This window comes from Nipponia nippon, unplaced genomic scaffold, assembly GCF_047370975.1.
Source record: "Nipponia nippon isolate SJK-2023a ecotype South Korea unplaced genomic scaffold, ASM4737097v1 scaffold_6, whole genome shotgun sequence".
NCBI classification, from domain to species: domain Eukaryota; kingdom Metazoa; phylum Chordata; class Aves; order Pelecaniformes; family Threskiornithidae; genus Nipponia; species Nipponia nippon.
Window position 1 is genome coordinate 69,920,259 of NW_028262380.1, and position 27,619 is coordinate 69,947,877.

At 39.6% G+C, this 27,619-nt stretch overlaps 1 protein-coding gene and 1 long non-coding RNA gene across 4 annotated transcripts in view; one reads left to right on the forward strand and one right to left on the reverse strand.

Annotated features, from left to right (window-relative positions):
* The window catches only part of MGAT4D (MGAT4 family member D), a 41,270-nt gene extending 17,729 nt beyond the window's left edge, over positions 1-23,541 (forward strand). The window contains exons 4-15 of one of the 2 annotated variants that reach the window (XM_087736702.1): positions 84-217; positions 2,364-2,410; positions 4,538-4,651; positions 5,949-6,024; positions 11,081-11,192; positions 12,126-12,256; positions 16,079-16,186; positions 17,058-17,251; positions 19,313-19,391; positions 19,512-19,590; positions 20,843-20,955; positions 21,517-23,541. In XM_087736702.1, coding sequence (XP_087592828.1) covers positions 84-217; positions 2,364-2,410; positions 4,538-4,651; positions 5,949-6,024; positions 11,081-11,192; positions 12,126-12,256; positions 16,079-16,186; positions 17,058-17,251; positions 19,313-19,391; positions 19,512-19,590; positions 20,843-20,955; positions 21,517-21,543 — 1,214 coding nt within the window. In that variant the 3' untranslated portion in view covers positions 21,544-23,541. The remainder of the gene's footprint in view (positions 1-83; positions 218-2,363; positions 2,411-4,537; positions 4,652-5,948; positions 6,025-11,080; positions 11,193-12,125; positions 12,257-16,078; positions 16,187-17,057; positions 17,252-19,312; positions 19,392-19,511; positions 19,591-20,842; positions 20,956-21,516) is intronic. The other variant, XM_087736701.1, reaches the window with a different exon arrangement.
* Positions 213-27,499, reverse strand: LOC148051547 (uncharacterized). 2 transcript variants are annotated; one of them, XR_015699710.1, is made up of 4 exons: positions 27,279-27,499; positions 24,456-24,651; positions 23,412-23,561; positions 213-1,442 (listed from the first exon to the last, which is right to left on the reverse strand). It is a non-coding gene; the product is annotated as an uncharacterized LOC148051547 (long non-coding RNA). The 2 variants fall into 2 exon arrangements; XR_015699709.1 differs by lacking the exon at positions 24,456-24,651.
* Between the last annotated feature and the right edge of the window lie 120 nt (positions 27,500-27,619).

Below are 27,619 nucleotides of genomic sequence, written 5' to 3' on the forward strand. Positions count from 1 at the left end.
CATCAAATCAAAATTAAAACGTAATTTCAGTTTCCCTTTACCTGACTTAAAATTACGTAGCTTGTGGACTTCTTTCTTTGCAGTCTCACTGGTGATGGGTATTCCTACTGTGAAAAGGGAAAAACAACATTATCTGATGAATACGCTGCAGTCCCTACTGTACGAACTTTCTGAAGAGCAAAAGAACGACTGTGTAATAATCGTCTTTGTAGCAGAGGTAAGTTTGCATGGAAAGGTGCAGTATGCTGATAGAAAGACAATATGGAGATTTATGTCTCAGTGTAATAGTGTAGGAGAGGCTGCAAAATACTGTTAGCTAGGCCTTTGGGAGGGATTTCTTCAGGGCTGGAGGAGATAGGGAGCAGTTAGTGCCTCGGTGTTCATATGTGGAAAAAAACCTGTAACTCAGATGATCAAAGGGTAAAATGTCATATTACACTTACAAATGCAGTTGTTGCAGTCAGATTTTTCAAATAAAACCATATGAACTCATTATTTATCTCTGAAAGTATTTTGCTTCAAGAATGAAATGTAAATCCTCCACAGAAAAGTTTCGTAGAACCTGAACAAAAGTAAACTTAGTCTAACAAAAGTTCAGATTATTTATCTGCTGCTTTGATATCATAGATCTTGCAAAGTACCTTGACATGCTGAGCCTTGCCTTCTGCGTGTGCCTTGAACGGTTCCATGTTTGGGAGAGTAAACAGTGCTCAAGGTAAAATATTAGGGGTAAATGAATTTTTTCTCATTCCAAAATGTCTTGAGCACATTGGAAAAAAGCTACAGAAGGGAATTAGCTAGTGATAGTTACTTGCAGGTAAAAAGTCTGTGCAATTATTCAGACTTCATATTTATTCTTCATATTTCTTTGTCCTTCCATAAACAACATTAAATTTCATACATGTGTTCATTAACAGTTAAAGTTTGCTTTTTCAGTTCAGTCATCACTTAGAGCAGCTTTTGCAGCTGTAATACTGTCAAACAGAATATAGTTCACTTTATTAAGTTAGGTCATGACTTCCACTTTTCTGTTTGGATCACAACGATAAGCAGACAGGCCCAATTTTACCGGCTGTAGTTCCTCTTCCACATAGTTTTCAGGAGCTGAACTTATTTTACAGTTGCTGTTTCCCAGTGAAGAGCCCTGGCAATGATGAGCTTTGCCTAGCTGCCATTCAGATAAACCTTCTATTACTGGGCTTCAGAGTGTTCTTTGAGTTTTTAAAGGTTAACTTCTGAATAGTAGTTTCCCATCGTGGACAGTCCTAAAGTGGCACTTCTAACAAACAGTAGCTTTGGTTGTAGTAGTAGTCCATTTCAGTCAATTCAGGATTAAACTGCCGTTGTAAGAATCAGTCTCTCCCCTTTCTCCTGTCCCCAAAGTCACGTTCTTGCAGCTTCCATTTTTCAGCCATGCAGTAAATTAGAGCAGGTTGATCATGCTGATAAGAGAGGTGATAAGAACATTTAATTATAAGAGGGGGCAGGCGTGTTCCCTGATCATGAATCCACACCTTCCTTTTCCCAGAAAGTTTCAGAAGATCGAGTTAAATGTTTACATCATGGGTTAAGTCAGAGTAACTTATTGACTGAAAGCGAGTTTCAAAGCTGTTAGTATTTTTGTCTTATCACAGTTCTTAGCACACTGCATCTTTTTTACTTATTGCAAAGTTAATATATAGCTGGTAACAATTATTTGTATATTTAAAAAAAATAATCTGAGCTGCTAAGACAGGTACTGTATTGCTTTCAAAAATCCATAAAGGTTAGCACTGTTTAATACAGTTAACAGATGTGTTTTCCACAGTAAAACTGTTATTTTTATGAAACAGAAGCAATGAGTAAGTATGTCCTCAAAATTTGCAGAGTAAAAGCCGTACGTTTGTTATATTATGAAGAAACTCTAAATAAAAATTTTAAGTATCGCTAGCTTTAGAAAATTTTGCTTAGGTGACTTTTCTCAACAGCCTTAGGCCTCTTTCGTGATTTTTGGATGATTAACCTGAAATGGCACTTTTTACTCACGGTTATACGACTGTGCTTTTTTAGCATAAGTGAAAGCTGTAGAACAGAATTTTATGCAGAAAACGGCTTGGCCTTCTGCAGAAGCGGTGAAAAAACAAAATGCAGAAACCATAGCTGGAGACAGTTCAGTTCTACTTTCAACGACATTGAAAGTTCAGTTGGCTTGAAAAACCCATACTGTCCTTTAGTAGAAATGCTGCTATAACGTATTGCTTTTGTTTGGAATGAAAAGAATTGGAGAATAAAAATTAAGTTTTTGCATGTAAATATTCCCTACAAAATTTTGCTTAATACAAAAATGGGTGACATGAAATGAACCCCCCCTTTTTTTTCTTTAGGTGAATGCAGAATATGTTAACAGTGTTGCAGAAACTGTTAAAACCAGGTAAGTCCCATAGAGTGTAACACTGAACAGCTAGTAAACACATTTTGAGCTTTTATGGAAAGAATTAGAGCATTTCAGCAATAAATTACGACTCTGCCATACTGAAATGGAACTGCTAAGAAAGGAGGCAAAGGTGCACTCTTACTGTGTGTATCGTAACACACTGAAATTCAGAACAGAAGAATTTAATCAGTTTATTTTCCTTTTCTTATTTCATAAATATGCTTTAACTAATCAGGCAAGGTTTCAACTTAAGCCTCTGATAAATATTTACTTGAACCTCAGTCTTTCCCCCATGAAATTAATGATGCAGTTCAAGGCACCCGAGGCTATATGTATTAGGTCCCCACTGACTTCGTGGCCCTGCAATGTGTTCTGGTGTCTGTCAGGTTTTTTAGGTGGTTTTGTTTCCTCATTTGCCTCTTTTTCGTGAAGGCAATGGATTTTGGACAGCAATCTGATTCTATTTATAATGTTAAATACTATTATATGATGGGTAACATGAGATGGATATTCTTTGCTGTGCCAAACTAATCTAAGAGTTACCAAATGAAGGCTTGAGTCCCCCTGCCGTTTTGCTTGCTCTTACCATTCTTTCCCATAGACATCTATGGCATCATGTGCATGTGAAAAACCTTGGAGCAGCTTGAGAAGAGCAACTACTAAATGAAAATGTTTGGGCAAAAAAACACATTCATTGGTAAATTTATTTTGTCTTACAAAAGCTGCTTTCTAAGAAATGGTATAGTGTAGCTAACAGCCACAAAACAGGTAAGGCTGAAGGCCCTGACGCACAGCGGACTGAAAGAAGCGAGAGATGAAATCTGCATTGTGCTGCAGTACGGGTGTTGCTGGTTTCTTCGGTGCACAAGCTCATTCATGAATTAGTGACTCTGACAGAACCCCACTTTGGCCAGTATTTGAAGTGAAACAGGCTTTCCTTTCTCTCCTTCTTTAAAACAACTACAAGAGAGCTCTCAATCTTTGTATCAACATTTTTTAGTATATTAACAAAAACAAAAAAAAAAGTTGAACCAGATCCCGAGGGAGGTTGCCCTTTTCCTTCATTTTTGAGGCTTTGCTGCACGTCCTGCTCTACTCAAGGGTTTCCCAGACTGTATTTAGGGTGCAGGTTTCCTCCAGAAGGCTCCCCAAGCTCAGCCTGCTAGCTACGTAATGGCAATAGCTTCCTGCCCCCAGAGGGTTTAGCTCAGCTGGCAGTACTGCAGCTAGGACAAGGTGAAGAGGCAGTCATCCTCAGTACCTGGGAGCACCACAGGGCGCAATACATACAGCAACTTAAGCGCTTGGCTAATTTTTATGTTTTCAGTAAGGTTTTTGAAAATACTACTGCAGAGGAGATGCTTTGTCAGTGTTACAGAGTAAGACAGATTCTTTTTCATAAGCATGCTTGTACTGTGCTGTGCTTCATTTTTCATGTTAGCTTTTTTCATTAATCATAGGAAATGGGGAACTCGGTTCTGAAAACTCCTTATTTCTGTGATCCTATACCTATTAAAAACTGTAGACTTTTTTTTTTTTTTTTTTTTTACATATTCTGGAGGGAGGGGGATATTTGATTTCCAGGTTTGGCTCCCAAAGTTGATTACATATTTTTTTCAATGACTTTTTAAAAGAAAAATGTAATCCTTGGAGCAGAGACTAGACCCAGACTCACATACCAAACCCCCACTCCAGGGCAGTATCATTTTGGCTAGAATGTAGAATTGAAGTTAGAGCAAGTGTAAGGAGGCTAGGAGCTCTCATGCAAGGGGGAACAGTTGTGTGTAGTTCTAGATAGTGGATTTGGTTGTGAATTACTGCTGCGTTTTAGCAGCCATCTCAGGATTACGAGTAAGCATCTGTAGTGCAGGAGGGGCAGGATTTCTGAGACACGCTTCTCTTCAGTGTTTTCTGTGGCTTTGACGAGTTACAGTCCTGCCTATTCTGATGGTTGTCAAAGACCCCTTCTTGGTTCCTAATTTACAATCTGTATGACTTAGTTTCTTTGCTAGAGTTGTGAATTCCACTTATGGAGGAGCAGATCTAACTCTGGGGAGCTGCTGTCCGTAGTTGCCCTCAAAAGTCTTTTTGAGGAATAGGGTCTCACTAAGCTTCTCTTCACAGCTTCCCCAGAGAAATCCAGTCCGGAGTCCTAGAGGTTATTTCTCCTCCTCCTTCTTATTATCCAGATCTTTCCAACCTGAAGAAAACATTTGGGGATTCGGAGGACAGAGTAAGGTAAGATAGCTGTATAAAACCTAAGAACTTTTGCTAAGAGTATAACATGGAAAATTCTGCAAAAGTCAACATTGCTTGAGCTGATAATGTTTTTGTATTTCAGAGCAAATGGACCTCAAGTGTACTTTTAAAAAAATTGTTACACAAGGGGATCTTGAGAAAAGCTATGCTGCACATCAGCTTCAGGGTGAGAGCCAAGGCTTCTCCTTTGGGTCTTGACTCTAGGCATCCCATAGGTTTTAAACCAGATGGATAATGCCAGGAGGCGACAGGCTAGATGATCTGGTCATAAAGGAAAAATTAGGAAAATGTTTTATGTGACAGAGAAGGGAGAGGCTCTGTGAACACACCAAGGAAACCCCATGTGGCCCCGTAGCTAAGTAGTAACAACTACTGTGGGTTTAATTAATGACCTAACTTTTGGTGATCATGGACTTTTTATACCACTGTTAATAATATATCCTAGCTGGTGATTTCATTTGCTCATGTGCCCCAAATTCACTGAGACAGAGATTATAACCTAACAAAACTGATTTATTGGAGGAAAGGAATTTCCTTTTGATCAACAATAACTAATTTATCAGAAGCTACCCCAGCAATGCAGCAAGAGAGCTGCAGTACTGAGAGTTTCGGTTGAGGGAAATCAGCCAGTGTATATTGGGTTTATAGATAAATCTTCTATCTTTCAGAGCGTAAACATGCTTACATACTTAGACTTAAGTTTCAGATATGACTAGATGTGAATCAGATACACTTTTATGTTAATTAAATACTGATAAATTACTCTCTAGTCTTTTAGCATTGATTATCAAACATCAGCTTCATCCTCTGGTAAAATGCGAGACTGTACTTTGTAGAAAAAAGTCTGTGTTTACATTTAAACCTGAAAATGAAGTTTATCAACCTGTTTTCTATGCTGTTCATCAGTAAAAGCACTCAATTTTACATCTTTAAATAACCATTGTGTGTTGATCTCTACTGTTCGTAATATAATGAGTAGAATCTTTAAGTCATTTGACATGAATATACTTGTTAGACATTTTGTTTCAGGCTGCGTTGATACAGATCAAACTTTTTTGCTTAGTTAATGTTAACTTTTATAGGAAAGTCAAATTATTTACAAATGTTTACACTGATTACAGAGGAATTTTTATTCACTTAACAATGAGTTAGAATACTCAACCTTACAATTTTACTGTAGCGAGAAAACTGCAAAGCATTAGAAATGCTTTTATTATAGAAATAACTCTTTGCAACCCCCCCAAAAAGCTTATCAGAATTTGCTGCTTATGTTTAGGTGGAGAACTAAACAGAATTTGGATTATAGCTTTTTAATGCTGTATGCCCAACCTAAGGGAACATTTTATTTACAGGTATGTTCACATTATCATTAAATAGCTGCCATACATCTGTACTGATTATTAGCTTTGGCAATTTTGTTTCAAAGGCCTCAATAAAAACAGCAATCTATTGTCATTTTCTGTGTATTTTGCCTATGCTTTTTACAAGCACCCACATATTTCGGTGTTTATATACATCTTGCAGCTCGGTACTATTTGATTAAACCCATCTGTACCTTCCTGTCATTTGTGAGGTTGAATAACAAGGTAACTGAAGCATGAAAGCCTTATTTGATTAGGTTAAGAAAGTCAGAGTTTAATGTGTTTTCACTTGGTGCAGCAAGACAGAGTAGTGGTGGTAGGTCCAGGTTATAGCCCGGATCACAATGAACCGAAACCCCCTTACAGACAGGGAAACATACCAGTATAGTGATACTGGAGACAAGGTTAAACTGCAAGTTGGTACAGATCCTAAATTCTCCAGAGGATTTAGAGTGCTAGACTTTAAGAAGATCCCCATGCATTCAGGCTTAGGTTTGGCCATCATTCTAGATTTGTGCTAATTTGCAGTCCATAAAGATGATAGTCACCACCAGAGATTCCAGAATTTATCAGGACTGTTCAATAATGGAACAGATCCATAAAATTTCATGTAGCTCGTGAATGTCAACAGTTTTCAAAAAAGCTCAGAACAGCGTTTTGCTTAGTTCTTAGTTTTCCTGGGTGTTCTTCTGCTCAAACAGGCCTCAGACTCTGTATCATGTAAGTATATCACAAGATTCCCAGAAGCAGAAGAGAAGACCGCAAGAGCAGGCATCTCGTACAATTCTTGTCAGCATTCAACACAAACGCTTTTGAGCTGGGCTACTCAAGAGTCTATGCTCCATTCTGAAATTTGGCATAGGCACTCAGAAGACAGGTGGACAAAGAAGAATGTTGTCTATTGAACAGTTAAGGTTTACTGGAAAATTAAGTATTTTCCCATGACTTCATATATTTTTTAAGAACACCGCCCAAGTTTAATAAGTGCACTAGAACATTAAGGCATGGGAAACATGGTGAAGGGAAATGTTAAGGATGCTGCCAGACACTTAATGTCCCTTTCTATTATACAGTTCTCCAAGCATTCATGTTTGCATGGAAATGACTTACGTATTTGTATTTATAAAGAAATTTGAGAATATGCGTTTTCTTTTCTGGGACATTATATACAGACTGAACTGCGTTATTCGGAGCAAAGCCTGGATTGTGATGGTCTGGTGGTAGTTAGGGCTGCATTCAGAATTTTCTTAGAAAGAAACTGTGCTTTCCTCATACCATTACCTAGTACATCCACTTCTTCATTTGATGTGTCTGGTCTGCAGCTGCTTCTGTAGCACAGATGGTGTCTGCCCAGAAAATACTCTGTAGAGTACAGGTGAAAAGAAGGAACACATGCTGCCGTAAAGTTAGTTATGATCTCCCTCCATTTGGAAGCCTTGTATTAATGGGAAGCAAGTAACTTAAAAATCCCTTTCCTCAGCCTTGTACAAAGATTTACTTCGGTAAATCTTAGGGAAAACTTGAATTAGCTTAGATTTTATTTACTGTTTTGTCAGGAGTAGTATCATTTGGGTGACTGATGTTAACCTCTGAATTTTGAAAGAAGATAAGAATATGTAAGTGCTCTCTGTCTACGTGATATCATGAGTCAGGCAAGATCATAGCTAAACAAACACGTAAACACTCGTTCTAGGATACTGCTGAATCAGGATTTAAGGAAGTAGCTTTGTGAAGTCCATGGAAGCTAACGGGGTTACACTGTGAATGAACCCCACCTACTGATGAAACATAATCTTTGAAAAAAGACAATAAATCCCATCAGTCATCTCATCTCTTCTACTTTGCCTGTTCTCCCCCCGCCCCGAACCAGCTACTGCTCCTTTCGGGCTTTTTGTGAAGTTTTCTTAATCAATAAAAAACCAAGAGAGCTTTGAAATACTTGTTTCCACTTTCACTGTACTTCCCGGAGTCCACCAGAGCCCCTTGAGACAGTTGTCGTAATGTCAGAGACAAGATAATGGGATCTTAATGTAGCCATAAAAGCAGGCATTCGAATCCCAACCTAGTAGTGAGGAGACGCAATTGTTCTTTGTGTCCGTATAGACTTAATTCATTCTGAAGTGATTAAACATTTCCAATCTGAAAGCATCTTTGAGAAACTGAGATACAGCAGGTTTTGGGAAGTGTTTTCTATTAGTGCTCAGGTGAACCAAAAATAAAACATCAATTAAATCTTTTAGTATCTTCAGTTAAAATCTGTTATAAACTTCAAACTTAGCTGAACTACTGCTATGCTTTTTTCACCTCATGAGTTTTTTCCTTGTGGAGGCTGGCAGAGCTTTCTGTGTTTATATATAATATATATGTTTATACTGGTAATATATATTACCAGCAGCACTTATCTGTATGCCATTATTATAATTTCTCTAGTGTGTTTCTCTAATGGTTTGAAGGCCTGAGCAATAGCTCAGTGAAGTCATTAGGAGCCTTTTACTGATTTTTTTTTTTTTTTTTCCTTCCCTCCCACTAGACTCTAGGTCAAACCTGTTATTTGGTAGAGTTCCTAAAAGGAATAACTTTCATGAAAGTGTTTTTTTAGCTGAAATTTTCTTTATGCTTGTTCTAAAAAGAAAAAAAGGATCTTTATGGAATGAACTATTGGAGGTTTGTTTTCTGTGGAAAATACGAGACTGTAAGATTTTTCAGCTTAATAGTCTTCACATGTTTGTTGAATGGTGATTCAAAATATAAAAATACCCTAATATAATTTAGAAAGGAAGATAACTTTCCTGTCCAATGCCTACACTTCCCTTGTATGCTACCACTTTTTTGTTGCTTCTTCATTTTTACTTCTCTTAGACAGATAACCCACATAAGAAAAATGAATAGAAACCTATTTTTCGTCTATCATTTAGGAAATTTACATAGCCTTGCTATTGTGCACGTATCTTTTTTCATCCCAAAGTACGGATGAGTGAAGGGAAATCAGCTGCGATCATGTGTTCTGCTGGGCTTCTCATGGCAATGGGGCAAATGGACTAGACAGTTCGTATCTTAAACTTGCTGATACAGCTGTGTACAGCCACTGCATAATCTCCGTTGGTAGATAAGAGCATATGAAAAACAAGTGGCTGTAAGTTGAAGCCAGAAAAATTCAAATTAGAATTTGGGTCCCACGTACTAAACGTTCAGGATAATTACACATAGTATAACTTCCTGAAAAAGAACTGATACTGAAATCTCTAAACAATGGCAGATGCTCTTCAAGAAGATGTGAACACAATCTACAGGGCTCAGTACAGGGTTAAATAAACAACTTTTAATGGCCTGTGCTACATAGGGTATCTCCAAATTACATTCTCCAATATTCACTTTTAACTGTCAGCTTCAGAAAAGACTGTTTCAGACTTATCACTATGCAAAAGTACTTTCAGTTCATAACCACATTCACACCCACTTTGCATCACAGCCTCTCTATTTTTCATCTTTACTACTTTTGTACGCTTTCTTCTAGTGTTTCTCGATATGGTGGTCTCACTAGGTTTTTGAGATACTTCTCTGTCTGCCTTCCGTCCTTTTTTGGGTGCCCCTCAATTTCTTGGAAACTCTTCGATTCCTTGCTCTTCTCCCTTTACATGTAGCTACTGGATAATCCTCTTAGCTCATTTAATTTTATGCAAGATTTCTTGTAAGTTGATGTTTTGGGGTTTTTTTGTTGTTCTCTTCTGCATAACTGTCACCTCAACTCAATCCTCAGATCTCAGAATCTGTTAATAAGCATTCATCTTGATCAATTTGTCTCCATCTATCTATTTTTTGTTATCTTACCATCAGCAAAAGCTGACAGGGACAAAATAGATCACTTAATCTTGTCTTTCAAACTTTACTCTACTTCCTCCTGGGTTCACTGTTGACAACGCATTTCTTCCCCATCAGCCCTACACTTGTAGTAATGGCCAAAATCAGCTAAAAGCTGTGGGCCTGCTCTCTCATGCTCTTGCTGCTGACTCTGCGCTGAGTCAGTTGAGGATGCACATCCAGCAGGAAACCATGCATTTTTTTTCTCATAGCATTCATTTTCTACCTATTTAGCTTTCTGAATCTGATTCCAGCACCACCAGACAAGCATCGGGGACAATGAAGTAGAGCAGTTAGATCAAATTAACTGTATCATTACGCTGCACCCCAACAACATTTTCCTGAAGGCTTAGCCTCCTCTTCCTGTGCTTTTCATAACCATACCAAATTCAAACCCTGAATTACTTGCTCCTTAATTATTTCTGGGATTCATTTCTTTCCTTTGTGTCAGTACCCCTAAACTCCTTGTTTGGACTCACTGTCCTCAGCTTTAGTAACTGGAACAGCTTCTGGCTTTTCAGATCGCCTGTTCTTCTCTGAAAGCCATACCCAAATGCAGCCAAGGCCTCTCCCATTTCCCTGATGGATGTCAGTCTCCTTTTCCAAGTATCCTTTAGCTGGCTCTACTGCTGTATTCCGTCTCCGCCTTTACAACACCTGTATTGTATTACTGTCCTTCAGTGAGCTTCACAACTTGCTTTCTACTAGCATCTCAGTAATCATCAGTTCTTCTCAGTCACCTTTTAGGTACGACAAAGTCTGCCCAGGCTTCTCTACAGAGCTTTTAACCATCTGCTTTAGATGCCTCTCCTTTCAGACAATTTGCTCCTGCTGCTTATCAATGCTTATACAACTTCAGTACAAACTATCTAGTGTCTCCTTCCTTAACCTCTATCTTTTTGCTTAATGTTCTTTTTTAAGAGAGATCTCTCTAAGATAGGGAGTCCTCCTTTATCAAAAAAGTGAGATGCACTCATAGTGTTATAGTCACTGCTGTAAATAAATATTTAACGAATGATACCGAAACAGATATATGTAGAAGCTAAATAGCAATCCACTGTAGTTTGGCACAACTTCAGTACACACGGTGCAGCAGTCAAACACAATGCAGTTATCACTTACATGTGGCAACATCACCACCACTTGCCTTCTCTTCTTTTCTTGCTCTTTTTTTTTTTTTTTTCCACAGCTGGAAGATGATATTATAGCCAAACCTGATTATATTCAAAGTATAAAAAACTTTGCTGCTAAACAGTCCCAAGAGTGGATGATTCTCGAGTTCTCCCATCTTGGATTTATTGGTAAGTATTAAGACCTCAGCAGGGTCAATTGGATTTGGAGCTGTGTAGGTCAAGTAGGTCTCCCTCGGAATTACATTTCAAAGCATGGAGGGACTCGCATATCAAAACTTCCTTGGTTCTTCAGGAAAGCTCCCACTGAAAGTCTTTTACTTTCTGTGCTCTTTAAAATTGTCTTTTTAATGCAGAGTCTCCTCAGCATAGGATCTAGTAGTTGGGTTCCCAGAAGAAGCAAATTGTTCCACCTCGGGGCACTACGTGCCCCTGTAGCGTGTAGTCTTCCTTTCAAGAGTGGAATTTGAACAATCTAAAAAAATCTGCTTCCTTTCCTTTGTGGAGCAGAACATGCACCCCATATCATAGGGAAGGTTTTTGATTATGTTTAGTAGTAAGTTTCTTTTTATATTTTGTCTTCACTTCTAATACAATTTACTTGTGCTAACACCTTATAAGTGTTAGGTCAAACAAAGAAAGGTAACAAAATCTGCTAATACAAAAAGAAAGAGATCTAAATGAACAGTGATAGTATTTTAAAAGCAACATTTTTCATATCTAGGTCTTAATTTAAAGATATTCAATATAGTATTGCCAGTGAAATTGCATGTCTAACATTTTGAGGAATTATTCGGGCTTCATTTCATCTGACACACTGATACAGGTGACTGACAGATTTGTGTTTGGAACTAGGATATAACTGCATGCTTTATTAGTCAGCTGGTTGACTATGTGGGAATATCTCCAGGCATGGAATGGAAATCTCTTCAAAATCCCAACAAGCTGGAGGATAAGCAAATCTCCAAAGCTGGAGTCTGTGTGAAATTTCCACTAAATATCAGAATTACATCCATGTGTTTAAGGCTGGCATAAATACAAAGCTGGTGGTTTTTGCACAGCAATAAAAATATCTGAATATGCAACTTCTTGTCTTGCTTTCAGGAAAATTGTTTAAATCGGAAGACCTGCCGCTCATAGTGGATTTTTTTCTCATGTTCTATAAAGATAAGCCCATAGACTGGCTTATAGACCACCTGCTCTGGGTTAAAGTGTGCCATCCAGAAAAGGACGCAGTAAGTATGTCTATGAATTTATGAACATAAGTAATATTCAAACAGTTTCAGTGACAATTTATTTTCAAAAAGCAGAACAGAAATCTCTCAAACCTGACTTACTTTGGAATTTGTGGAGAAAGCATAGAGTGGCACGGTGTTTGAGCCTGTTAGGGCATATGGAGAGGCCTGGCTCACAGAAATTCAGATTTCCACACCAGAGCTGTTTTGCCTCCATCAGCTCAGAACACGGACAGCACAAGCTCACATCTGCCTGCAGCTGGTCATGTACGCGACCCTGCAGCACCAAAGAAAACTTTGAATGTGTAAACCTGTGTGGACTACCACTTCTCGTAACCTTCTGCTGACCATCTAATATGAAAGTCAGTAAAGCATATAATTTTGCAATCACAGTTGTTCTGAATTTTGCATACCAATTCCTTTCTTTCAGGAAGCAGAACTTAAGTGTTTTGCTTTAAATCTTTTACTGCCTGGGAAAAAAATTGACTGTTTGCCTGAAAAAAAAAATGCAGGGAAACATGTAGGTTGAACAAACTAAATTATACTTTTCACTGAAAATGAAAGACACAGTTGTGTTAAAGGGTAAAAGGTGCCATTTCTGGCACTACAGGTGAGCCCAATGATATGTCAAGTATTTCTTTACGTCCTTTTGCATTCTTTCTCTCACCGGTCTGTGGTGCTGGTCACTACTCTCACTCTTCGTGTACAAAAGACTGTGCCACGGAGCACTGACCAGAGTTTCTGTTCCTTCTTGGTTTTTAAGGTTGAAGAGTTTTATCTGATGAGCGTAGCCAGTCCCTGCTCCAGGTGTTTGCGTGTTACTTTTGTGTTGATAAAGAAGGAAGAGGAGACAGATAGGAGTTGTGCAGAGCAGGAGATTGAGGGGAGCGGAACAAACAAGCTTCAAGTTTTACTGTGTAGCAGAGGTGACTCCTGGGATAGCAGAAGGTCCCTGGTTTTACACTGAGGAGTCTCAATTCCCACTTCATACAGATAGGAGTAAGCTTTGAAATCCTACTCCATGGGTTAGGCTGGCTCATAGGAGTTAGTTAGAGTGAGCCTCAAGGACCTCTAATTTAGGCTTGCCTGCCTGTGATTACAGAATTCAAAAAAGATACTGTTATGTTAACATCACCCATTCCAGATCTAACAGGTGCCAACTTCCATCCGATAGATGAAACATTTTACTTTTATTTTTTAAATGACTGTTCTAGCTTCTAAGACCCGATTCATACCTAAAATGAAGCTGTGTTCCTGAAAGGCAAGCAGGCAGCTCGTGAGAGTCTGCTCTGGCCAAGCCAAAGCAGAGTGGTATCAGCAAGTTTCTAGTTGAGTTTCACTTCTGCAATTGCAATTTCAATTGCTGTGGGTAGCAAAGCCTATTGAGACAAGTCAGTCTCGTGCTGCCCTTGGCAGGGAATGACCAGTGGTATGACCTACTGGGACTGCTCATGAGACTGCAGAAAATGGAGGCTGGAAGAAGGACAGAGATCCCAGCTGCCGCCCTTCCTCTGCCTGACAGATTAAAGCAGTGGACTTCCCTACAAGCGCCAGAGAAGGCAAGCTGACAGAAATCCTCACGCTTTCCCCCTTCCAGGCAACTCAGAGTGTCACTAAGTGATCACACACTATGCCTCACGGGAGGGTCGATGGGGCACCTGTTTATGGCTTTTATGTGCCATCCTGTGGTGATGGGCGTTTGGCACATGTTTTCAGCCTGGGCTGACTATTGACATACCAAGATTCAGCTACATCTGCTCACCGAGTTGGAGAAGACGGTTTGTAATGCTCAGAGCCAGCAGATCTTTGTGTGGTTCAGAAACTTCATTATGATTACCTCCTGTGAACCATCATCCAGCTCTGGGGTCCCCAGTACAAAAAAGACACGGACCTGTTGGAGCGGGTCCAGAGGAGGGCCACAAAAATGATCAGAGGGATGGAGCACGTCTCCTATGAAGAAAGGCTGAGAGTTGGGGCTCTTCACCCTGGAGAAGAGAAGGCTATGGGAAGACTATAGTTGCAACCTTTCAGTACTTAAAGGGGGCTTATAAGAAAGACAGAGAAAGACTTTTTACCAGGGCCTGTCGTGACAGGACAAGGGGCAACAGTCTTAAATTGAAAGAGGGTAGGTTTAGATGGGGCATAAGGAAGACATTTTTTACAGTGAGGGTGGTGAGGCACTGGCACAGGCTGCGCAGAGGAGCTGTGGATGCCCCATCCCTGGAAGCGTTCAAGGCCAGGTTGGACGGGGCTTTCAGCAACCTGGTCTAGTGGAAGGTGTCCCTGCCTGTGGCGGGGGGTTTGGAACCAGATGATCTTTCAAGGTCCCTTCCAACCCAAACCATTCTATGGTTCTGTGATCATATGGCGTGGCATGTATCTATCAAGTGCAGTGGGGACTAGCAGGCTGCAAAGATGGGAGCCCTGACTCAACGAGGAGCCTTATCTCAGTTTCTGCACAAATGACCACACCAGTCCCGTGCTGCTGGTTATTCTCAGCTGCTGCCACAGCATAAAAGGAGACATGCTAGAGACTATATTATCATAGGGGATGAACTGCAGGCCCTGTCAGTAGAAAGATCACAAATTTATTTTCTTACAATGATTTTTTTCCTAGCAAAAGCATAGTGTGCTTTTCAAAGAAACAGCTGCCAATAAATCAATTTGCATGTATTGTGTTTTTATATTGTTTTGCTGAACATCTGCTGTGGACAATCATAAAAATGCTTAGTTCTTTTTATAGCCTTCCAGGTCGTTTTGAACTTTTAATTAGTACTTCTGTGGAAACCATAAATCCCCCATGAGTTTTGGTGTTTAAGCCATCTGAGTGAAGACTTCATCACTTCTAGCTTTGGAAGGCATTGATATAGTTTATGTAACATTTTCCTTTTATAGAACTGAAAGCACTTGATTGAAGAGGCAAACACGTTATCCTCTCAAATCTAAAGATGTGAGACCTGGGACACAGAGAAGCTAAATGACCTTCCAAACTCATACAATAATTCTGTGGCAGAACCGAGAGTGGAACCCGCGAGTCTCATCTTAGCTCTTTTCTCTGTTCTATGCCCTTATGCTTCATTATGTGTCATTAATTATTGTAGCATGTTTGCTTCGTTGTATCAGACTATGATGCTTTATAGATATAGAGCAAAAAATTACATTTAAAGAAGTAATTTGCTGTCATTCAAAAATCAAGAAACTCAGAAATTAGTACCAATTACAGTTATTTAATTCCCTGGTATATGTCATGTCACAAAGTGTACTAAACTGGAAAATCAGGATTGAAAGACAGCATCTAAGGGCTTTATGTCATTATCGGAGAAAAGATACATAACTTATAGTATAGTACATTATAAGCCTCTCAAACATAGCACAAAGAGCCAAAATGATAGAGATTGAAATGTAACCAGACTCTATCTCAAGAAGGTCAGTTTTGGTCAAAATAGTTTAATTAGAATGATATGGCAAGGCCAAGAGTTGAAATGAAATTTGCCAGAAACAGTTAAAAAAATCAATCAGTTTCAGATCTGAGGTCCATTTTTGTCACTCTGAGGTGTGACTGATGGCATACAGTGCAGAAATCCCTGAATTAGTGGTGGTTGAGCCTTCAAATCTACGTAGCACCCCAAGTGGAATTACAAGTTTAGGTCTAGAAGCAGTGTATTTGAAATAAGGTGACTGTTGATCTAAAGATTACTCATTTAAATATGGAAAAAAAACCTGGACCCATACCCTCAACTACATCATGAAATTGCCTTGTGGAACTTACTTTGTCTCTTCTTTATTTAAATAAAACTTCATTGCCTTTTACTTTTTTTCCAGATACACTGTGAAAAGGAAAAGGCAAAGTTACGTATCCGTGCTAAACCATCTCTCTTTCAGCATGTGGGAATTTATTCATCATTGGCTGGGAAGATACAGAATTTGAAAGTAAGGATAAGAAATTAATGCCATATTTCTAAATTATGTGCTTGTGTTCTGACTTGTTTCTCAAATCAGTTTCAAGTATTGCATCTTTGGCATTAGATGGCATTTCCATATCCAAGAACGTTGGTTTGCAGATTTGGGGCAGAATATTGAACTGGCATAAACGGCAGCCGGGGCACACTGCTTCTGCACAAACATCTTTGAATTTCTAATCCGAACACGTTTCATGCCACGTAGGAACCCTCTTCACAGCACAAGGTTTCATGTGCTCTGCACTGTACACACACAAATGGCTGTGAGGGTTTGTTTTGTCCGAATAGTCCGCAATCCCAATACGAGGGACTATTAAGAAGAAGGTATACTGGTGGGACAAGGGTGTGGCTATCGTGACGGCCATAGATTTTTAGGGAGAGTTTGGAGGGCAAACAGTGGATCTACCATCTATCTGATAAGGACAAGAGCAATGAAGAAGCACCAGACTTCAGGGATGTCCTGATGGCGCCATTTAGACTAGTCGTGAGATGATTCGAGTTGCTGTATTGGACCAGACTAGAGGTTCATGTAGCCTTTAGCAGAGACCAACATCAGATGTTCTGTCAGAAGGCACAGAGAACTGTGAAATAGCCTGCTGCGGAGAAGTTTATTTTTAAATCTAGGCAACTGAGAAATAATCAGTACAGCTCTGTCTACAAACTGTAACATTGAGTCTCAGTGATTACACTGAAATGAATATTCTATTTGTATTAGAAATAGATTGTATGTTTTTTGACACTGAGGTAACTATTTTCTGGAATAGCTTCCTGTAGTAATTCAAGATACTGGAGCACTTTTTTTTCATTGTATGAGTGAAATTACATTTCTTGATATCCAACAGGATAAAGATTTTGGCAGAAATGTGCTACATAAAGCACATAATAATCCACCTGCAAAAGTGCATACAAGCCTAAGAATATACCAGCAATATACCCTGGAAAAAATTTATAACGGAAAAGACTATTTTTGGGCTTCAGCTCCAGTGGCAGGGGACTACATCTGTTTCACCTTTTTAAATCCACTAAAAGTTGAAAAGTAAGTATTACATGATATGGAATATGGAAGCCTACATATATCCAGTTTGGAAATGATTGAGTCTGTTCAAAATCACCAGTGCTCAACTGTTCGCATAAACCATAGTCTTGTTACTGACAAAATCCATGATTTGCTATTTATCTGCTCCCCTTCTTGAATTCCCCTCCTGAAATACATTTCTTCCTTGGTAACTAGAAAGCTGCTTAATTTTTTTTCCTTTTGTTTCTTCAGTTAAATATTTTACATTCTCTTACGATAATTCTCAAAGGAACTTGTTTTTAGCTAACAAATTTCATCAGTGGAGTCAGTGAAAGCTTTATTTCTGTGGTTGTCAACAGAAAGGCTGTTTGCACGATGTCAAGTCAAAGGTTATGTCCCAGACTAGACACTTATCAATGTAGGTGAAAGCAAAGAGAAAATATCACTATTGTGGGGAAATAATGAAGAGTGAATTAATAAAGGTGGGATTCAGTTGAAGATTCAGAGACTTGAATGTAGGCGTTTACTGTAGAGACGTCTGCCTAAGGTAGGTGTGTAAGCTCCTGCTATAGATGACAGATAGAGATCTACTTGATACAGGCAGTGGAAGCTAGGCAGCTATTCATCTCATGCTCCATTTGGTCACCTGAGTCAGTTGCTAAGTTTCACTGACTGTATTGGGTATATCTCCATTGCCTGTAATGACAGCTTGAACACTTGGGTCACAGCCAGACTTGTAACTTCACTTCATCTTTGGATCTACAGCCAAGTCCCACCTTGAATGTTTTTTCTCATTCTAAAAGATGAAACTATATCTTCTCTGTTTTCACATCGTTCAACTTGGGTGTCTTTGAAAGGAGACACCTGTAGCTTAAGATAGAGAAGTGTTTTTCAGAAAGACTTACTCTATGAACAAGACAAATTGAGGTTGGCATCAAAAGAAGCAGTCCTGCCTGGTTCAGCAAAGTTTCTCTCTGTGTCAGACTGGAGAACAGATCTGAGTTAAAACTAACCTAGCAAGTATGATTCCAGGAGAGTGTCTCTGACGCAAATTACCATAATTACCATCTCTCTGTAATGATGTTCAGAGAGAAAACTCCTTCGCTGTTGTTACACCTCCCAAAACTGGTCACAAAACTAAGAGACTTCCATTTCTGCAACGATTGTAGATTTCTCATTTATTTAAAAAAAAATATCTAAGCAAGCAAGTCTGTATCTCCATCTAGTGAGCTGCACTAAATCACAGTTGTTATAATAAACACTGGTGTTCTGTGATCAACGCTGTTAATTAACTAGCTTATACTTTGGGAAACTTGCGTAGCCCATATTTTTGCATTTTCCTGCTACTGGGAAGCTGTACTGGATGAAGCTAACTTACATACGGTATTGCCTGATGGCTGGTCCCAGCCCCATCCCATTGCTAACCCGTGAAAATGTATCGTTAACCCTGTAATATTTGGTGGTCTTCTTAGGTCTTGGTTGTTTGATGCCAGAGGAGGGAGGTTGATGCTTTAAATTTCCTTAGCTCTTTCTGGATCTAAAAACCTAAGAACTCTAATGCCAGAAATTTAAAACGAAACAGGGATTTGTTTATTTTTTTTTGAATCTGACCTGTTGCTCGTTGGCTATAAAGGAGATTATTTAGAAGCACCTGAATTGATCAGTATTGATAAGAAGGGGGATTCTCTTGGCATGTAGCATACGGTCTAGTAAACAGCCATTTTTGCTGCCATTGCATTCCAGGAGCCCATCTCACCTTGGCCTTAGGATGACAGGAACAGATCAGAGCCATTTAAACCTGGAAAGTTAAGTTATTTGGAACTTGAGCACTGAAAAGGGGGAACACTTGTATTCGTGGTTCCAGAGAAAGATGGTTTTAATGCTTGTTCTGTTTAAAATAAAAAGCCTTTGATATGGTTTGGTCACACATTGGAAAGTTTCAGTGCCTATTTCTGTTCTCTATAGCCCACAACTACTTAAAGAGAAGGTATTGGAAACTTTCCTTCAAAACTGGAAAGAATTACTTCCCTAGAACTTTTCTAAAGTATAAAATACCTGGAAATAATACACCTTTATCATCAGGTACTTCTTCAGAAGTGGAAACATGGAGCACCCTGGTGATAAACTGTTTAACACTACCGTGGAAGTGTTGCCGGCTGATGTAAGTCTCTCATTTCCAACTGTAATACACAGTGCTATTTCATTTTAAGAATGATGTTCAGCATAAAATGTCATGCTCTAGAAAATATTTCTGGAGATTTTATTGTTTTATTTTTTACAGGAAACGCTAAGAAAAGAACTGGTTGACAATGGAAGTAAATTTAACTACCCAGCAACCAAAGATGGATATTTAAAAATAGGTAAACTGGTCGTTGTCACTTCAAAACCAGAAATTTTGTTCTTGCGTATAAAATGTTTCTGCACTCGAGTATTTCATTAACTCTGTAATAAATACAATATTCCAAGGTGAACTAGTAAGGAAAAGAAACCCTTTGCGCTACTGCATATGTATATGATGTTTGACCAATGACTATCCTCTTTTGTTTTAAATAATGAAGAACCCTACCAGCAGTGGCAAAAGCCAAGGCAGCTAATTAGAAGAAAAACTAATTGCAGTCTCTGCAAGGTCTTAATAGGATAATTGATTCTGGTTTGGATTTTGCAGCCTTAGCCAAAGACAAGGATTTCTTATGATTATGACAGCATTAACTTGTGCTCCAACCTGAAAGGAAGATGAAGCATAACGCAGCGTACCTTCCCCCTTTTCGCCCCACCCCTGCTTCCCCTTCTTCCTCCCTCAGGGCGGTGTGTGACTGCTCTTAAATGAACTGCAGATTCTCCACGTGCTTGCCAAGGCCTGGTTTCTGCTATTGCCTAAACTAAAACGCCACTATGTGAACAAAAAGGGACTACTGGGAGATCTGCTTTGCTTGCCGCTTTCTTCTGTCTCTTCTACCACATAATTGCTCTCTCCTCCCAATGAGCCACTTTCACCTCACCACCGGTTCTTGTTTGCTTTGATTTGCACCTCTCCCCCACCTCCTTGTGGTTGTTTTGCTCTAATTAGAGATCCAAACCAAAATGCTGTCAACTCACAGTTGCACATGCAAGTTGACAGGAAATTAAGATCATCCATGGGATGAGCGTTTTTCATTTGTCTGCAGTGATTTTAGGCCAATTTAACAAGGTTAGTTAAAAAGCATTGAGCTAGTGAAGGAATGTATCAGAATTGGTCCGTGATGCCTAATACATCTTTTTAAAAATAATCCTACTTCTGAGAAAAGCTCTTCTAGATTATTTAACATGACCATGTGTGCCATATGTCACTACTAACATAAATTCATTTTTTAACATTTGTAGCTATAGGTTCTTTATTTTCTTGTGTTCTTCTCCAGCTCCTAGTTGCTGTAACTGAAGGAATGAATCCTTCTTGTTTATAGCTTTATCTTTCAGTTGTTAGTGTTGGACCTTTTCGAAAAGATTTTTTTCCCTGATGTTGCATCCCTGGCATTAATTTATAATTTGTAATTTAGAGCTTTTGCATAAGTTGACTTGGAAGCATATTTCATTCTAATATATGTTTGTACGGGTCTTGTTTTATTTTTTATGTAGGGGCTTTTGAAAATGGAATTGCAGAAGGCAGTATCAATCAGTCAATAGGAAAAATACAGGCTATTCGTTTATCAATCAATTCTGATTCTCCTGTATGGGCAATACTTAGTGAGGTAAGCATGTTAATAAAAGCATTTTAATTAAAGCTTTATTAAATGAGTTTCAGTTCTTCCTACCGTATAGTATTGATAATCATTAATTTTTATTTAATTTTGAATGGGATTTTGTATGGAAAAACTCACACAAGTGGAGAATTATATTAATTATTCAGGGGAGAAGTTAAATTTACTTCATAGAAAAAGTGCTGGAAATGCTCAAATGGGATGATTCTGCAGTTTTGCAGTGCTGTAAGTATAGCCACTGAAATTTGGGTCATGATAAACAAACCAACCAAAGGAGCCAGGGAGGCTTTTCTAGCTTTTTTCAGCCACCATCTTGGATATTAATTATAATATATAAACATTTTCAGATGAACACGTGATTTTTTTATTCTTCAAGTTTCTCCCAAGTGTCTGAATGTGTGTGAACCTCTAAGTAGAAAATATTCAGCAGAAGTCACTTAAGAGAATTACTACAGCCTTAAACTATAGCCAGAGTTGGGAGGAGGGGAAAGCTGATGTCTTAGGCAATGCTTCTGCAGATTTTAGAAAATAATGTATTTTGGTTTTTTTCAGGTACTTATCAAGACATTGGAAAACTGAAAAAAGTACATTTTTGACGTGTCGCTTGTTACAGATTGTTTGAAAACTAGGCTAACAGCAACAAAAAACTGGCTGGGTAAAAAGAACAAATCCAAACCCATTTAATTCTTAATACTGTGTATTAGGAAAGAGTTGAGATAACTATTAAATCTTTGTATAAAGAATATTAAAAGCTATAAAGAACTCAATTATGTTGGTAATTTCTATAAAATGTTGAGTAAGGTGTCATATATAAAAATCTCACCTTAGCTTGGCAACATTCAATATATATTATTATAAACAATTGATAAGGTGTTACAGGCTGTCTCAGGGAGTAAAGCATAAAAGTATGGTAAGTTTCACCCGAACTAAAAATATGGACATGTTTTTAAAAATATTAAGACACAGTTTTCAACTCCACTAAGAACACTGGTCGATTCTGGAGGGAAAGTAGAACTGAAGGAAAAGTTGTGAATATTCACTGCAAGTATTTAGAGCAGTCAACAGAGACAGCAACAACTTAACAATACGAAAATGGATCTCAAACATAACAGAAGAAGTGTGTTTCAGCCTTAATGTAGCATAAGCTATGTTTAATATTTTTTTTTTAAATGGGAAGTGCCTACAAGTTACCATTTGAATAACTTGAAACTTGAACAGGTGTTGTTTGGAGAATTGTAAAACTTTTCAGTGAATCGTGCATTGAATTAACTACAGGAAATATTAAGAGCATTATGTATAAATATATTTTTGTAGAAAGCAAAACTATTTAAATAAAATTTGGATCCTGTAACTTAACAATCAGTATGTACTGATACTTAAATCCTGGTCACAAGGGAAAACTCCATATAAATTTGAAAATAAAAGGTAAACCACAGTGGTCTTATTTGAAATGTTCTTGGGAAATGACAATCCACCTTGGACATCTCTCTGTTAATGTGCAGAATTCCTGTTATCACTTCCTTAGCGCTTGAAGCACGACTGCGCCCTCATTCTCCTGCACATGCCTTGCAGCCTAACAGCAGACAGTGAGAAATAAGCTGCACTGTACACTTCTGCAGGGATTTTTATTAAATGGGTTAAATTAATGTAGAATTGTATTCTTAATTCAAGAGTTTTTATTTAGAGTAAGATGAAATTAATTTTCTTACATTAAATCAGTTCAGAAGGGTGTTTTTTTAAAGATCACCTCTAATAATATTTTGATAATTTACAGTATTGTTTATATACTGTGGTGCTATATATATGTGCGTTTAGATATATATACGTACGTATTTCTTGGACCAAATATTGCAGCCTTCATTAGGTTAAGACTTTAATGCAGGTTAAGAATTAATGCAGTAATCCGGAGTGCTTGGAGATACATAGAGGGACACCTTTATCCATCAGCACTGACAGTAAAAAGAAGGGCTGAGTGAAAGTGGGACCAGTGGATTGTTAAAACAGCCGCGGCTAAAACTGCAACTAGGGAAAGAAGGGAAATAAAGTGGCTCTGCATCGAACTACCTGGCACGAGAAGGGCAGAGCTGCCTCCCTCTGACCCTGCTCAGAATCGCCCTTCAGATCATCTTTTTCTCTGCTGATACAGGAGTCTGAGACATTTAGTCACGAAAACTTGTACTAGGGAATAAAATACAACTTAGATTACATTAAGGGAAGACAAAATCGAGTTCTCTGAAGTCATTCTCTCTCTTAACCTGAAGTGCTTTAGCATCGTTGGGGAAAAACAAATTGAAGTGAATAGGGGCCCCTACCCAAAAAGGCAAAGCAACAGACAACCTACAGAGCACCTGGGGTTTTTTCCTGCAGAGCTTTAGAAACGTGTATGGGCATGAAAATTATTAAAGTGTCAGTCTTCTCCTGACACCTTAGTTCAGTTCTTAGCATACCATAGCTTTTAGTAGTCTCACTGAAATCGCATCGTGTCACGGGGATTATCTTCATCTTCAGGATCTTGTCAAACGCTCCAGAATGGCAAGTTCTTGTAAACGTGCTGTAGCTCTGCAGTCTGAATTGCCCTCTTACGAGGCCTGTTTCACCTGCCATCAAAAGATAAAAGAAGTAGAAACCAAAGTAGAAAGAGCATTTCTTGTGGCACATTTTACTAATTAAGTGTGTGATCTGGTAAAAACTTTAAATCTTCTTTTGCCATTGCTTTCACTGCAACAGAGTGACAAGCTGGGAGCAGTGTCTGCATTCAGGCTGCCTTATGCTCACTTCTTACAGGGAAGCGTCACTGTAAGGAGGAAATTTCAGAGCGATTATCAGTGAAAACACAGAAAATACTAAGATAATAGATTTTGTTAGCAAGACCTTATTTTCAGAGTGAAATGAACACTCGTAACTGTTGAAGCGTAGTTTCAAAAAGCTGATCAGAATACTGATATTAGGAAGCGACAGGGCTTTTTGTAAATATTTTGTAAATATAATTTTTTCCTTCTGCGCTGCCAGCTTTGTGCTTCATTCATTCTATTTTTACATATTTTACGTAACTATTTGAATCGCAGAATACGCTTCCCATCACTTTGATGTACACGAGGTTTTAAATGTCGAAATAGTAAATAATGAATGCTTGCATATGCGCCGTTTAAGTAAAACGTTGCTTAGTCCCAATTCTCCCCTGTGCTTTGTGGAGTGCAGAGGTTTCACGCAGTCTGCAGAACCACGGCTCCGCTATAAAATCGAAGGAATCTCATGAGAGAAACTCAGGATTTTCACTGAAGAAGTGATAGCTGGATGGTGAGCGTTGCAGCCCCAGGAGGTTTAAGACAGTGGAGTGTAATGGAAGTACGCTTCCATGCTTCTGTGTGTTAACAGCAACAACCACCACTGGCAAGCGAATCAGCTGGGTTTGTTCCTAACAGGCTCTGTTAGGCAAGGAGCGGTTACGGGACACGTGCGGCTTCCTTTCCACCCTGCAAGCAAGTTGCTACCTGTGGTTTTCCATTTAACAATCCACCCGCTGCACCTGCGCGCGCCTTCGCCCGCTGCGGCTCTGAGGCCAGTTTAAAGGCTGCCGAGAGGCCTCCTCGTGGGAAGCGTCCGTTCAGGTAACGGATCCAGGGGATAAGGAACATCCTCTGCCTTTACGGGTGACTGGTTTTTGCAGCGTAGGCATCGTGACTGTAACTTACAAAAACAAAGGCAGTAAGCCTAAGTCAAAAAACAACTATGAAAGGAGTTTCAGACTCCATACCAGATCACCAAGCTCCTTCAGTAGGAAATTCTACTTCAGTACTTTCATGTGGTTTAAAACATAGTCTCAGAAATATTGACTACCTCAGGCTCATCGTACATGTGCCTGATCAGCTTAAATGCCTGTGTGGGAAGAAAGCACATTGTTCAAGCTAATTCAATATTAATGACGGTTTATTCAACCCATTTTGATTTTCACTGGAGCGCAGTTATTCATTTCTCTGAACGGTGTGTCTCCATTCTTGTCTTCAGTCTTTTGAGGGACTTTTGAAAGGGGAATGCTAACATTTGTCTTCAATACAAAAGGCAGTTATGAACTTGGCTTTACCGATTTTTTTAAATGTTTTTATTTCCATTAATTACGTGGGCCCCTAATCTCATCGGTGTCACTATGACTTTTTGCACAGCTTAATGCAAGCACACATCTACTGTAAATGCTAATGGATGCTAAATGTACAGTGCGAAGACTAGACTCTTAACAGGAGTATCTATTAAAATCAGTTAGGAGGTATTTGATCCAAAGTTGGAGATGTATTTGCTTATTGAATTGAAAATCTTCTCTCCCTCATGTTTGAGGAAGTCAGTGGATAGTGTCCCATACGCAAGGATCCCAATTTTCCCCAACATTTACTTTTTCTGTTACTCACGAGGCACACATTTGTTAGCTGTATTACTGGTTGCACAAACTAATTGTCTTGTCTGAGAGTGTTTTGGGTTGTGTGGGGTTTTTTTAAAACTATAATTTATTTGCATAAATGTAAGATTCCAAACAAGTCTTTCATAGTCGCCTTACAATGAACAGTAGGAATATTAACAATTAATTCTGCAGTAAGCAGAAATCTTTAATTCTGCAATCGCTTCTAAAAGGATGTATGTGTATTTCAAGCTACAAGGACAGTTTTCATCTGTCTTTGTTTCATGATGGATGGCTCAAGAACATTCCTTAATTTTTTTTAGCTAGAGATGTCTTAAGGATTGAATTTCTGTAGGACTGTGGTACCATTTCTCAATCATATGATTCTAATGCTGAACAGAAAGATCTGTTATGCCTTAATTCAAATCCTTATTAAATGTACTTTTGAGAAATGGTCCTACAGAAACTTCAGTCTTTAGACATCTCTAGCTAAGCCTTAGCAAGAGAAGAAATCGTGCCACTTTTCTATGACATAAATATGCACTGCATTTAAGTTGTGAAGTGTACCTTTCTTTTTGGAGCTTGTAATTGTAATAATCTATGGCAATCTTAAGTTTTGATGAGACTATCAAAAGAGAAATATAATCAATTTAAGTTTTAAGCTTGTGCATTAGTTTACAATGACCTTATAATACTTGAAAGGCAGAATATCACAAAAATAAATGAGCATTTGGATTTACAATTCATATTACACATTCTAATGATAACTCCAAATAGTTCTGAGTCAACAAACTAGTATGTGGTAGACAGAAACCAAACGGATAAATATTATCTGAAGTTATAAATTATTTTAGGATGGGGGGAATCTTAGCTTAATGGTGTATAGGCCATAATTGTTAGGTCCAAAAGACAGTTTCCTCAACGTGGTAAGAATCAAACAACATAAACCAGATTCTTGTGACCTGAGCGCTGGCTGAGAGAGGCTTATAGTTACGAGAAAAAAGTACCACTTTTTCTACGGCTGTCAACATTTCTGGTATTTCCTTGCTTCTTTTCATAGGCAACAGAGAGAAAAGCTCTGCATATGTGCCTTAATAAGGATTTCTTGGGCAGTGAAATCTGCCTGCGTTTGAGGGGGTGGCTGATGCTGCAATGACACATGCCCTTGGCTGCCCACAAGCGTGCTTTTCAAAAGCAATCTTCCGTGTAGAGCTGCAGATGCACCCTTCAAAGAGATTCAACGGTAAGAATGAAAGGCAGCGGCTGTAGTTATTTGATTCATCTCACAAATATTGGCGTGGTGGCTGGTGTCCAGAATATGAACACTGAGCTCGAAATAAGGACGGCAACCCCTACAGCCTTCGGCTAGGAGGAAGGCTTTGATGATGCGAGTCGTCAAGTGACGCAGCGTCACGTGCAAGCGTACCAAACCCTGACCCAGTCTGTCAGCAGCCGGGCAGCTACAACAACTACGCTCCTCGTGATCCCTCCAGGAATCGCTTCTGTCTCAGCCCTCTCCTGCACGTTTCAAGCATCGGTGCCGTGGATAACGTTTTAAATGCTCATAAACGGCACGCTGCCCGGAGCGTAAAGATACAACTGCAGCAGAGCCAGGAAGCTCCTCCGGGCAGTAATCCCGGGCCTGCGGTGCTCGGCAGGCCTGGATGAGGCTGTCAAAAACCTCAGTCAGGAATTAATGCAACGGCTGCTCAACTTGGCGATCCTGCGAATGCAGACTGAATCGCTAGACTGGGTCTCCAATTGTAATAAAGGGCTTTGTTAATTTGAGCTAAATTGCTCCAATTAGCAATGGAGAAGCCGCCGCGTCTTTATCCGTCCTGATCACTGACCGCAGGTGTGCGGAGCGCGACGATACCACGCGCAAACGTGAGGTCGCACCGGGCGCGGCCATGACGGCAACGCGTACCTAAGAAACTCCCCGCTGGGGCACGCACCAACGCACGTCAAACCCAGCGTAGCCGAATCTGCTCGCTCTCTTCTCACAACGCCTCCTCGCAGGGGTGGCAGCGCGTTTGGCGCCGAGGCCGGGGAGCGGCAGCGCCTCCCCCGGGGCGGCCCCGGCCGCTGGGTGGCGTCGCCGCGGCCAAGCCGAGGGGCGGCCCGGGCAGGGGCGGCCCGGGCAGGGGCGGCCCGGGCAGGGGCGGCCCGGGCAGGGGCGGCCCGGGCAGGGGCGGCCCGGGCAGGGGCGGCCCGGGCAGGGGCGGCCCGGGCAGGGGCGGCCCGGGCAGGGGCGGCCCGGGCAGGGGC